Source organism: Pleurodeles waltl, chromosome 9 (genome assembly GCF_031143425.1).
Source record: "Pleurodeles waltl isolate 20211129_DDA chromosome 9, aPleWal1.hap1.20221129, whole genome shotgun sequence".
Lineage (NCBI taxonomy): Eukaryota > Metazoa > Chordata > Amphibia > Caudata > Salamandridae > Pleurodeles > Pleurodeles waltl.
Window position 1 is genome coordinate 6357255 of NC_090448.1, and position 14484 is coordinate 6371738.

The 14484-nt window shown below is 50.1% G+C and overlaps 1 protein-coding gene across 2 annotated transcripts in view; it reads right to left on the reverse strand.

Moving 5' to 3' along the window:
• The window catches only part of STAB1 (stabilin 1), an 829863-nt gene that overhangs the window by 689902 nt on the left and 125477 nt on the right, over positions 1 to 14484 (reverse strand). For both annotated transcript variants that reach the window (XM_069206091.1, XM_069206090.1), the window contains exon 8: positions 10980 to 11099. In XM_069206091.1, coding sequence (XP_069062192.1) covers positions 10980 to 11099 — 120 coding nt within the window. The remainder of the gene's footprint in view (positions 1 to 10979; positions 11100 to 14484) is intronic.

Sequence of the window (14484 nt, forward strand, 5' to 3'; positions counted from 1 at the left end):
TGTGATGAGAGCCGGGTGTGTGATGAGAGCCGGGTGTGTGATGACAGCTGGGTGTGTGATGACAGCCAGGTGTGTGAAGACAGCAGTATAGGATGACAGCCGGGTGTGTGATGACATCCTGTGTCGCTCTCTCCCTTGCCCTAGTCCCCTTTCAGATCCAACAAGATGTCAGTGTCACTCGCTGTGGATTCGGCCACACGTAGAAGATGCATCGCTGCAGGTGGACCTGGATGGCCATTGGCCAGGTTACTACATCTTGTGACAGAGGCGCTGCAATGTACGATGTAGGCGCTATCTAAATGAGGAACCATCTTCTAGAGATCGAGGTACAGCTCTACGTGATCGAGGTACAGCACTATCTGATGGAGGTACAGCACAGTCTGACGAAGGTACAACACAGTCTGATTGAGGTACAGCTCTACCTGATGGAGGTACAGCACTATCCGATGGAGGTACAGCACTATCCAATGGTGGTAGAGCACTTTCCGAGGGTGGTAGAGCACTATCCAAGGGTTCGTACAGCACTATCAGATGGAGGTACAGCACTATCCGATGGAGGCACAGAACAGTCTGACGGAGATACAACACAGTATGAACAGTCTGACGGAGATACAACACAGTATGACTGAGGTACAGATCTACTTGTTGGAGGTACAGATCTACTTGATGGCGGTATAGCACTATCCGATGGCGGTACAGCACTATCCGATGGCGGTACAGCACAGTGTGATGGAGGCACAGCACTATCTGACGGAGGCACAGCACTATCCGACGGAGGCACAGCACTATCCGACGGAGGTACAGCACTATCCGACGGAGGTACAGCACTATCCGACGGAGGTACAGCTCTCTCTGATGGAGGTACAGCTCTCTCCGACTGAGGTACAGCTCTCTCCGACTGAGGTACAGCTCTCTCCGACGGAGGTACAGCTCTCTCCGACGGAGGTACAGCTCTCTCCGATGGAGGTACAACACAGTCTGATTGAGGTACAGCTCTTCCTGACGGCGGTACAGCACTATCCGATGGCGGTACAGCACTATCCGATGGCGGTACAGCACTATCCGATGGCGGTACAGCACTATCCGATGGCGGTACAGCACTATCCGATGGCGGTACAGCACTATTCGATGGCAGTACAGCACAGTGTGATGGAGGTACAGCACTATCCGATGGAGGCAGTACACTATCCGATGGAGGCAGTACACTATCCGATGGAGGTACAGCATAGTCTGATGGAGGTACAGCTCTATCCGACAGAGGTACAGCTCTATCCGACAGAGGTACAGCTCTATCCGACAGAGGTACAGCTCTATCCGACAGAGGTACAGCTCTATCCGACAGAGGTACAGCTCTGCAGCTCTACCCGACAGAGGTACAGCTCTACCCAACGGAGATACAGCTCTACCCGACTGAGATACAGCTCTACCCGACTGAGATACAGCTCTACCCGACTGAGATACAGCTCTACCCGACTGAGATACAGCTCTACCCGACTGAGATACAGCTCTACCTGACTGAGATACAGCTCTACCCGACTGAGATACAGCTCTACCCGACTGCTCTACCCGACTGAGATACAGCTCTACCCGACTGCTCTACCCGACTGAGATACAGCTCTACCCGACTGAGATACAGCTCTACCCGACTGAGATACAGCTCTACCCGACGGAGATACAGCTCTATCTGACGGAGGTACAGCACAGTCCGATAGAGGTACAGCACAGTCCGATAGAGGTACAGCACAGTCCGATAGAGGTACAGCACAGTCCGATAGAGGTACAGCACAGTCCGATAGAGGTACAGCACAGTCCGACAGAACAGTCCGACAGAAATACAGCACAGTCCGACAGAGGTACAGCACAGTCTGACGGAAGTACAGCACAGTCTGACGGAAGTACAGCACAGTCCGACGGAGGAACAGCACAGTCCGACGGAGGAACAGCACTATCTGACGGAGGTACAGCACAGTGTGATGGAGGTACAGCACTATCCAATGGAGGTACAGCACTATCCAATGGAGGCATTGCACAGCCTGATGGAGGTACAGCACTATCTGATGGAGGTACAGCACTATCTGATGGAGGTACAGCAGTATCTGATGGAGGTGCAGCTCTATCTGATGGAGGTACAGAACTATCCGATGGAGATGTAGCACAGTCTGATGGAGGTACAGCTCTACCTAATTGAGGTACAGCACTATCCAATGGAGGTACATCACAGTCTGATGGAGGTACAGCAGTATCAGATGGAGGTACAGCAGTATCCGATGGAGGTACAGCACTATCCGATGGAGGTACAGCACTATCCGATGGAGGTACAGCACTATCCGATGGAGGTACAGCTCTACCTGATGGATGTACAGCACTATCCGATGGAGGTACTGCACAGTCTGATGGAGGTACAGCAGTATCGGATGGAGGTACAGCACTATCCGATGGAGGTACAGCACTATCCGATGGAGGTACAGCTCTACCTGATGGATGTACAGCACTATCCGATGGAGGTACTGCACAGTCTGATGGAGGTACAGCAGTATCGGATGGAGGTACAGCACTATCCGATGGAGGTACAGCACTATCCGATAGAGGTACAGCACTATCTGATAGAGGTACAGCACTATCTGATGGAGGTACAGCTCTACCCAATGGAGGTACAGCTCTATTTGATGAGGTACAGCTCTATTTGATGGAGGTACAGCAGTATCAGATGGAGGTACAGCATTATCAGATGGAGGTACAGCACTATCCGATGGAGGTACTTCTCCAGGGACTTATGGTAATATCCGTTGGAGGCACTGCCAGCTGGGTGTGTTGCACAGCTCAGTGGTACACTATCTGATGGTCTTACAGCACTATCCGATGGAGCTGTAGCACAGTCTGATGGAGGTATAGCTCTACCTAATGGAGGTACAGCACTATCTGATGGAAGTACAGCACTAGCTGATGGAGGTACAGCAGTATCCGATGGAGGTACAGCAGTATCCGATGGAGGTACAGCAGTATCCGATGGAGGTACAGCACTACCCGATGGAGGTACAGCACTACCCGATGGAGGTACAGCTCTATCCGATGGAGGTACAGCTCTATCCGATGGAGGTACAGCTCTATCCGATGGAGGTACAGCTCTCTCCGATGGAGGTACAGCTCTCTCCGATGGAGGTACAGCTCTCTCCGATGGAGGTACAGCTCTATTCGATGGAGGTAGAGCAGTATCCGATGGAGGTACAGCAGTATCCGATGGAGGTACAGCAGTATCCGATGGAGGTACAGCAGTATCCGATGGAGGTACAGCAGTATCCGATGGAGGTACTTCTCCAGGGACTTTTGGTAATATCTGGTGGAGGCACTGCCAGCTGGGTGTGTTGCACAGCTCAGTGGAGGTACTGAACTATCCATTTGAGGTACTGTCAAATGGAGGAAGTGATAAGCAGCTACTGTGTTCCGGACGCCTTATCACATGAAGGTACTTTACATCCTGATGGAGATACTGCCCAATGAAGGCACTATGGTGCTTATAATGAGTTCAGCGGGGAAGACCACCGTGCTGGATGCTGCCAAAAGACCTCCAGCACAGCAGTCCTCAGACCGCCATATTATGACTGGTGATGGCTTTCCGCCATTTTTCAGGTGGAAAACTGCCAACAGCCGTACTGGCAGTCGGCGGTCTAGTGGTGGTTCCACTGCCGACACAGCCACGCCAATAAAACACCGCCCGACGTATTTCAAGTCGAAAAACGGCATGGCGGTGTTGTGTTTGGGGGGACGCGTGTGGCTGTGCAAGCGCCAGAACCTGTTCCCTCCCGGACGACCACCTCAACGACCAGGTAAGGTGACCGTCCGAAAGGGGAAGTGGAGGGGTTGTTGTGTGTGTGCGAGTGTATGAATTGGAGGGGTGTTGCATGTGTGTGAGTGTGCATGAGTGTAAGGGTGTTGTGAGTGAGTGTCAGGGTGTGCATGTCTGTGGGTGCGTGTGTGTATTCGGGGGTGGGGGTTACTACTGGGAGCGTGGGTGGAGGGGTTACTGGGGAATACAGGGGTGGGAAAGTTGTAAGGGAAGGTGGGTGGGGGGTTCTTGGGTGGATGGGGGAGTCATCTACCGGTGACAGGAATGCAAATTCCTGTCGCTGGTAGACTTTCCGCCAGGGATTTCGTGGTGGTGCTACCGCCACAAATTCCCTGGAAGAAAGGGGACTCATAATACCGCCAGCTGTCTTTGGTGGACCACTGGGTTGGAGATGCTTATCTCCGGCCCGGAGGTCCCACCGCCCTGGTGGTAGGAACGGGAAAGTGGTGGTTTGGCCTGTGCCAAACCACCACACTTGTAATATGACGGTCCACACCGCCGGCCCGTCGGCGGTGGGACCGCCACTGCGAGTCTGGTGATCAGAAGACCGCCAGACTCATAATGAGGGCCTCTGTACTGGAGGTACTGTTTAATCGATGCACTGCACTGTTGGGTGGAGTTACTTTCCAATAATGTGCTGCACAGAGGAGCGGCTGCATAATGGAAGTAGTGTATATCGAAATAATTACCCAAGGGAGGTATTACACTGTCAAATGATGCATTGTTTAATGAAGGTACTATAGAATGTACGTATTGTCTATTGGAAGAACTGTGCAATTGAGGTACTGCACTGTCTACTTGAGGTACTGGCCAAAAAATGCATTGTATAAATAAGTTACTATCCAGTGGAGGAATTGTAGTATCTCATGGAGGTACAGCACTAGCTGATGGAGGTACAGCACTAGCTCATGGAGGTACATCACTAGCTGATGGAGGTACGGCACTAGCTGATGGAGGTGCAGCACTAACTGATGGAGGTGCAGCACTAGCTGATGGAGGTAAGGCACAGTCTGTTGGGGGTACAGTACTGTCAGATGGTGGCAGTGCACTAACTGATGGAGATACAGAACTATCCGTTAAAGGTAGAGCCCTATCCGATGGAGGAACAGCACTACCTGATGTAGGTATGGCACTAGCTGATGGAGGTACAGCACTGGCTGATGAAGGTACAGCACTATCTGTTGGAGTTCCTACACTAGCTGATGGAGGTACAACACTAGCTGATGAAGGTACTGTAGATACAACACAGTATGACTTTTGGTAATATCCGTTGGAGGCACTGCCAGCTGGGTGTGTTGCACAGCTCAGTGGTACACTATCTGATGGTCTTACAGCACTATCCGATGGAGCTGTAGCACAGTCTGATGGAGGTATAGCTCTACCTAATGGAGGTACAGCACTATCTGATGGAAGTACAGCACTAGCTGATGGAGGTACAGCACTAGCTGATGGAGGTACAGCAGTATCCGATGGAGGTACAGCAGTATCCGATGGAGGTACAGCAGTATCCGATGGAGGTACAGCACTACCCGATGGAGGTACAGCTCTCTCCGATGGAGGTACAGCTCTCTCCGATGGAGGTACAGCTCTCTCCGATGGAGGTACAGCTCTCTCCGATGGAGGTACAGCTCTCTCCGATGGAGGTACAGCTCTCTCCGATGGAGGTACAGCTCTATTCGATGGAGGTACAGCAGTATCCGATGGAGGTACAGCAGTATCCGATGGAGGTACAGCAGTATCCGATGGAGGTACTTCTCCAGGGACTTTTGGTAATATCTGGTGGAGGCACTGCCAGCTGGGTGTGTTGCACAGCTCAGTGGAGGTACTGAACTATCCATTTGAGGTACTGTCAAATGGAGGAAGTGATAAGCAGCTACTGTGTTCCGGACGCCTTATCACATGAAGGTACTTTACATCCTGATGGAGATACTGCCCAATGAAGGCACTATGGTGCTTATAATGAGTTCAGCGGGGAACACCACCGTGCTGGAGGCTGCCAAAAGACCTCCAGCACAGCAGTCCTCAGACCGCCATATTATGACTGGTGATGGCTTTCCGCCATTTTTCAGGTGGAAAACTGCCAACAGCCGTACTGGCAGTCGGCGGTCTAGTGGTGGTTCCACTGCCGACACAGCCACGCCAATAAAACACCGCCCGACGTATTTCAAGTCGAAAAATGGCATGGCGGTGTTGTGTTTGGGGGGATGCGTGTGGCTGTGCAAGCGCCAGAACCTGTTCCCTCCCGGACGACCACCTCAACGACCAGGTAAGGTGACCGTCCGAAAGGGGAAGTGGAGGGGTTGTTGTGTGTGTGCGAGTGTATGAATTGGAGGGGTGTTGCATGTGTGTGAGTGTGCATGAGTGTAAGGGTGTTGTGAGTGAGTATCATGGTGTGCATGTCTGTGGGTGCGTGTGTGTATTCGGGGGTGGGGGTTACTACTGGGAGCGTGGGTGGAGGGGTTACTGGGGAATACAGGGGTGGGAAAGTTGTAAGGGAAGGTGGGTGGGGGGTTCTTGGGTGGATGGGGGAGTCATCTACCGGTGACAGGAATGCAAATTCCTGTCGCTGGTAGACTTTCCGCCAGGGATTTCGTGGTGGTGCTACCGCCACAAATTCCCTGGAAGAAAGGGGACTCATAATACCGCCAGCTGTCTTTGGTGGACCACTGGGTTGGAGATGCTTATCTCCGGCCCGGAGGTCCCACCGCCCTGGTGGTAGGAACGGGAAAGTGGTGGTTTGGCCTGTGCCAAACCACCACACTTGTAATATGACGGTCCACACCGCCGGCCCGTCGGCGGTGGGACCGCCACTGCGAGTCTGGCGATCAGAAGACCGCCAGACTCATAATGAGGGCCTCTGTACTGGAGGTACTGTTTAATCGATGCACTGCACTGTTGGGTGGAGTTACTTTCCAATAATGTGCTGCACAGAGGAGCGGCTGCATAATGGAAGTAGTGTATATCGAAATAATTACCCAAGGGAGGTATTACACTGTCAAATGATGCATTGTTTAATGAAGGTACTATAGAATGTACGTATTGTCTATTGGAAGAACTGTGCAATTGAGGTACTGCACTGTCTACTTGAGGTACTGGCCAAAAAATGCATTGTATAAATAAGTTACTATCCAGTGGAGGAACTGTAGTATCTCATGGAGGTACAGCACTAGCTGATGGAGGTACAGCACTAGCTGATGGAGGTACAGCACTAGCTCATGGAGGTACAGCACTAGCTCATGGAGGTACGGCACTAGCTGATGGAGGTGCGGCACTAACTGATGGAGGTGCAGCACTAGCTGATGGAGGTAAGGCACAGTCTGTTGGGGGTACAGTACTGTCAGATGGTGGCAGTGCACTAACTGATGGAGATACAGAACTATCCGTTAAAGGTAGAGCCCTATCCGATGGAGGAACAGCACTACCTGATGTAGGTATGGCACTAGCTGATGGAGGTACAGCACTGGCTGATGAAGGTACAGCACTATCTGTTGGAGTTCCTACACTAGCTGATGGAGGTACAACACTAGCTGATGAAGGTACTGTAGAATCGTGGCACAGCACTATCTGATGGAGGTGCAGCACTCTCCAGTGGAGATACAGCACTATCTGATGGAAGTGCAGCACTCTCCAGTGGAGGTACAGCACTATCTGATGGAGGTACAGCACCAGCCTATGGAGGTACAGCACCAGCCTATGAAGGTACAGCACAGTCTGATGGAGGTACAGCACAGTCTGATGGAGGTACTGCACGATCTGTTGGGGATACAGCACTGCCTGGGGAAGGTACAGCACTATCTGTTGGAGTTCCTAAACTATCTGATGGAGGTACAACACTAGCTGATAAAGGTATTGTAGAATTGTGGCACAGCACTATCTGATGGAGGTACAGCACCATCTGATGGAGGTACAGCACCATCTGATGGAGGTACAGCACCATCTGATGGAGGTACAGCACCATCTGATGGAGGTACAGCACCATCTGATGGAGGTACAGCACCATCTGATGGAGGTACAGCACCAGCCTATGGAGGTACAGTAAAGTCTGCTGGAGGTACAGCAAAGTTTGAGGGAGGTACTGTCCAGTGGAGGTACTGTATTATCTGAAGGTGGTACAGCACTATCTTATGGAGATACAACACTATCTTATGGAGGCACAGACTGCCTGATGAAGGTACAGCACTAGCTGATGGCGATAAAGCACTACCTGATGGAGGTACTGCACTATCTGATGGAGATACAGCACTATCTGGAGGTACAGCACTATCTCATGGAGGTACAGCACAGTCTGATTGAGGTTCTGCATGATCTGTTGGGGATACTGCACTGTGTCGGGGATACAGCACTGTTTGGTGGAGGTACAGCAGTATCTGATGGAGGTACAGCACAGTCTGATGGAGGTAGAGCACAATATGTTGGGGATGCAGCACTGTCTGGGGGAGGTACAGCACTGTCTGGGGGAGATACAGAACTAACCCATGAAGATACAGCACAAAATATATGTTGGAAATACATCACTATCTGATGGAGGTACAGCACTGGGGTGATGGGGTACAGCATTGGCTGGTGAAGATACAGTACTATCAGATGGAGGTACAGCACTGCCTGATGGAGGTACAGCACTAACCTATGGAGGTACAGCACTGTCCGATGGAGGCTGTACACTATCTGATGGAGGTACAGCACTGCCTGGCGGAGGTACAGCACTGCCTGACGGAGGTACAGCACTGCCTGACGGAGGTACAGCACTGCCTGATGGAGGTACAGCATGATGGAGGTACAGCATGATGGAGGCAGTACACTATCTGATGGGCATTATCTGTTGGAGATACAGCACTATTTGTTGGAGATACAGCACTATCTGATGGAGGTACAGCACTGGTGTGAGGGAGGTATAGCATTGGCTGGTGAAGATACAGTACTATCAGATGGAGGTACTGCACTATCAGATGGAGGTACTGCACTAACTGATGGAGATACTGAACTGACTGATGGAGATACTGCACTAACTGATGGAGGTACATCACTATCTGATGGAAGTACATTACTATCTGATGGAGGTACAGCACTGGTGTGAGGGACGTACAGCATTGGCTGGTGAAGATACAGTACTATCAGATGGAGGTACAGCACTGGGGTGATGGAGCTACAGCATCTGTTGAAGGTACATCACTATCAGATGGAGGTACCGCACTGGGGTGATGGGGGCACAGCACTGGGGTGATGGAGGTACAGCACTGGGGTGATGGAGGTACAGCACTGGGGTGATGGAGGTACAGCACTGGGGTGATGGAGGTACAGCATTGGCTGGTGAAGATACTGCAGTATCAGATGGAGGTACTGCACTAACTGATGGAGGTACTGCACTGGGTGATGGAGGTACAGCATTGGCTGGTGAAGATACAGCACTATCAGATGGAAGTACTGCACTATCTGATGGAGATACAGCACTATCAGATGGAAGTACTGCACTATCTGATGGAGGTATAGCACTGCCTGATGGAGATACTGGTTGTGTACAGGGAAGCTGTGTCCACCTGAGGTTACCTCCTCCACACACTTCTTTAGAGACAAGAGGTGATAGAATGAGAGCTGCACCACATGAGGCAGGACTGAGAGGGCAGAGCAGCGCCCACACTGGAGAATTCTAAGTGCCTCGAAACAGCAATGGGGTTTCAAAGAGCTGAATAAAGAACCTGGGCAGGGCCTACCATAGGGGTTTCCTATTTAAAGTGAGAGCTGGAGTTCTGAGGCAATTCTCACCTGTTTTTCTAGTTCTACTGTTGCTTTCTGCTTACTTTTTTGTGTTTCTGGATATCTTTAATGATGTGTTTTACTTCTTGGGAGGCATCAAGCTCTGTTTTTAAAATTTGAATGCTTCATGTTTCCTCTGGTGCTGACACCAGCTGGCAGAGAGACAGACTCTCTTGAAACAGAAACTAAAATAAAAATCAGAATTAAATCAGAAGTTGCAGAGTTTCTCAAGTGTAGAAAAGGTGAGAGCAGTCCTCCTGTTCAGTGAGGGTCTGAGAAATGAGGTCTGAGAGGCCCCTAAGGTCAGCTAAGGGTTGATAGGTAGATAAGAGCATGAAGGAGTGAAGTGAAACTCCCTAAGGTCAGTAAGGGTTGACCATGTGTGATCCAAGGGTGGGTAAGGAGTTAGGGGACCGGAGCTAGGCTCATCCCAAGGTCAGTAAGGATCTACCTCTAAGGTTAGTAAGCAGTTGACTCTAAAGTAGGTAAGGGTTTGACCATGTGTAATTAGACATCTCAGAGGTGGACTGGGGCTACGTTGCCCCTAAGGTCAGTAAGGGGTTGACCGTGTGATTAGACCTCCAAGAGGTAAGGAGTTAGAAGACCTGGCCTATGCTGTCCCTGAGGTCAGTAAGGGGTTGACTGTGTGATTAAACCTCCAAGAGGTGGGTAAGGAGTTAGGAGAGTATGGCTAGGCTGACCCTAAGGTCAGTAAGGAACTGACTCTAAGGTCAGTACTGTGTGTGATTAGGCATCCCAGAGGTGGGTAAGAAGTTCAGAGAGGGGAGGTAGGTTTACCATAAGGTCAGAAAGGAGCTAACTCTAAGGTCTGTAAGGGTTTGACCATGATTGATTAGACATCCCAGAGGTGGGTAAGAAGTTCGGACAGTGAAGCTAGGCTCACCCTAAGGTCAGTAAGGAGCTAAGTCTAAGGTCTGTAAGGGTTTGACCATGACTGATTAGACATCCCAGAGGTGGGTAAGAAGTTCGGAGAGTGGGGCTAGGCTCACTCTAAGGTCATTAAGGAGCCAAGTCTAAGGTCTGTAAGGGTTTGACCGTGATTGATCAGACATCCCAGAGGTAGGTAAGAAGTTCAGAGAGTGAGGCTAGGGTCACTCTAAGGTCAGTAAGGAGCTAACTCTAATGTCTTTAAGGGTTCACCATGATTGATTAGACATCCCAGAGGTGGGTAAAAAGTTTGGAGAGTGGGGCTAGGCTCACTCTAAGGTCAGTAATGGGTTGAAGAAGCTGGAAGAATGAGTGGGCAAACTCGCTCCCCCCGCCCTCTTCCCCCCCTTCCCGGACCCTCCTGTTCTGTTTACATGCTCTGTCTACATTCTTGCTCTTAAAGACAGGATTATTAATAAAACTCAGAGGGTCTCACGAGTGCAGGAGGGTCCATTTTTCTCGTAGCCAGGTAAACATTCACAGGTCGGGCCCCCATCTGCGGAGTCCTTGCAGTACGAGTTCTCTCCACAGTCCAAGGCTTTGCAGGCAGGGTGTTCTGGAAGGAGAAAAATTGAGAAATTAAGTACCCAGGAGAGGCCAAGCATCTGCAGTGGATGGACATGCAGCAGAGATGGATCAGTCAGCAGAAATGGGGCACTGAGCCAGTGCTTTATTTGTAAATAATGAATTGCTGGGGTCCACCGCAGCTGGAAAAACCCAAATCTCATATTAAATCGTATCATTTTTGTAAAGATTTAATAAATACTGAAATGCTCCCCAAATTATATTTGCTTGAAAATACGTACGTAGTTCCACCATGTGGTGGATTCTCATAAATCTGTGCCGGTGTTTACAAACGACTGTGCTGAGCACCAGCAACCACCGGCACAATTTAAGCACTACATTGAGCTGGGGTTCAGAAGGACGGATTCAGAAGGGGCACGGCATTCTGCAGCAGTATGTAAGTGATATCTGTAAAGCACAAAACTAGCCAAAGGCAGCCGAGCACTGTACAGGGTCAAAGGCAAGACTAAAGCCAACAAGCGAAGGAGAGGGAGCTGGGTTGTGGATGGTTAATGCACTCAGATGTTTTCTTGTATAAAGAGATGAGTCTTCAACCCTTTGCTGTGTTGACCAGCCATAGGGGTTCTGATGGATATGGAGAGGTTCTCCCAGATCCTTGGTGCACTGTTGGACAAAGCACGCTGTCTTGCTTTTTCTTTTTTTCACAGTTCTCTGCCTCCAGTTCGATGGGGTCCTGGTGGCAGGTGTGTCCAAAGACACAGGAGATGGCTGGATAGTCAGAGATGCTGATCATGACCTATGATGGCTTTGTAGATGATGCAGTAGATCTTGAAGAGGGTGTGGGCCGGCACTGTGAACCAGTGGAAGCGGTACCTCCGAAGTGAAGAATCTCGCAATGGAACAGGGCCGCTATCACTGGTCCCCATCTATCTTTGTTGGTGCTTCCAGGAATCACAAGTAAGAAGGTAGGGTTTAAGGAGCTGGTCCATATTATCTCTGCAAAGCCACATGGTGGGCTCTTCAGGGAAGGTCGATATCGAACCCCGAAAGGGAACCAGTGGAATTCCAACTGCATGAGGTGGTTGATCATATCTCTTCAAGCCCTGGGTGAGGCGTGCTGTGGTGTGTAGGATTCTGTAAAGGAAAGTCAATGTGGAGTTTGGCAGGGCATGAATCAGGATGTTACCATCATCCAGATGCAAGATGATTTGGGCTTGAACACAACGTCCGGAAAAAATGGTTTCTCTCTTCAGAAAAGGGCGCTGATACCAGGCTGTGTCTGTTGTCCTGGCAAAGCTTCCCTGTGGGTGAGGCTGGTGTCGTGCGTGTATTCAAGTTACTTGGCATCCAGTGAATGTATCAGTCTCGGGCCATGTCATTGAGCCAGGTTTGGACCAGTTACTCGTTATTCTTGCCAGATGCCAGCAATTCTATACGGGTGAGGTTGAACTTCCGGGAGGCGCTGGACATCCAGGTCTGGATGAGAGCAGGCACTGTCTGAGGTGCAGGATGATGGAAGTGGAAGAGCCTTTCAAGCAGAGAGGTGTGGCATCAGCATGCAGGTGACTGTTGATAGTCACTGGTGAGTACAGCCCCAAGAGACTCCACGTAGAGGGTGAGGATGATGGGGACTGGATGATGGAACCCTGTGGGACTCCACGGGTGACAGGAATACTGGAAGAATCCTGGCGATACCCTTTGAAGGAACTGATATTGGTTGTATGAGCGGAGGAGAACCAGTAAAGGACATTGCCGGTGATACCTACTTGAGATTTCAGGGTGTTGACGGGGTGGGATGGTCCACATAGAGGCTGAAGATGACGGGACTGGACAATGGAACCCTAGGGGACTCCACGGTCACAAGAATCCTGGAGAGACCCTATGAAGGAACTGATATTGGTTTTATGAGCAGAGGAGAACTCATTTCCAGTGATACCTACTTGAGATTTCAGGGTGTTGACGGGGTGGGATGGTCCACGTAGAGGTTGAAGATGATGGGGACTGGATGATGGAAACCTGGGGGACTCCACAGGTGACACGAATCCTGGAGGAATCCTGGAGATATCCTTTGAAGGGACTGATAATGGTTGTATGAGCGGAGGAGAACCAGTAAAGGACACTGCCAGTGATACCTTCTTTAGATTTCAGGATGTTGACTGGGTTGGATGGTCCACGTAGAGGCTGAAGATGATGGGGACTGGATGATGGAACCCTAGGGGACTCCCTGGGTGACAAGAATCCTGAAGGAATCCTGGAGATATCCTTTGAAGGAACTGATATTGGTTGTATGAGTGGAGGAGAACCAGTAAAGGACATTGCCAGTGATACGTACTTGAGATTTCAGAATGTTGACGGGGTGGGATGGTCGATGGTGTCAAAAGCAGCTGAGAGATCCTGTAATATTAGGAAGCAGTGGTCATTTTTATCTGTGGCCATGAGTTTATTGTCTATGATGTGTAATGTACGGGGTCTCTATTGCAGCGTGAAGACAGATGAGTAGTTGTGCAGGGGATATTTGGTGTTGATGATCTTGCAGTTGAAGATAAACTATTTTTCGATGCTCTTGGCAGTGAATGGTAGATGCGTGATGGGCTGGTATTTGTGAGGTCATCAGGGCTGGGTGTAGGACTTTTAGAAGTGGAGGGTTCCTGCTTATCTTAAGACCTTCAGGGAGGACTGAGTGAGTAGAGCCCCAAGAGACTCCACGTAGAGGTTGAAGATAACAGGGACCTGATGGAGCCTTGAGGGGACTCCTCTGGTGACCGGAATCTTGGAGGAGTCCTGGAGGTGCCTTTTGAAGGGATTGATATTGGTTGTAGGACAACCATTGACATCGATGAGGAGAGAGAGCTCTGGAGATGGGTTTAATGAAGAACAAGGTTATGACATCATCCTCATATAAGTTGCTTTTGAGGCAGCAAAGTTGAGGATTACCTTTGAGGGATGCTATGGAAAGGGGTTGGTGTAAGAAGAGAAGCAGGCTTCATTTGCGGATGTGTTGTCGGATGTCCTGTATTTTTTCCCTTTTTGATGGCATCGCACTTGTCTGCCGTTCGTGAGATAGAAGGGTCAGGCAAGGGGTGGATCCAGTGTTTAATTATCTGGACAAATGTTCTTCTTTTGTTTACTACTTCACAGAAGATGTTCATACAGGACTCTGTCTCCAGTAGAGTTGGATGCTGGGAAATGCAATGATGTCACTTCCAGCAGAGTTGGATGCTGGGCAATGAGGTCTGCTTCTCTGGCTTCATCTTTTAAAGATGGATCTGGTGGGACACCAGTGATATCACTTCCTGAAGAAGGTGGATCCTAGGAAATGAGCTGGGAAATTTAGTGAAGGGATTAACAGAGCAGCAATCAGCAGGGGTCAAGCATTGAATCAAGGTGGGACATTATACAGTGGTGGGGCAATCCAG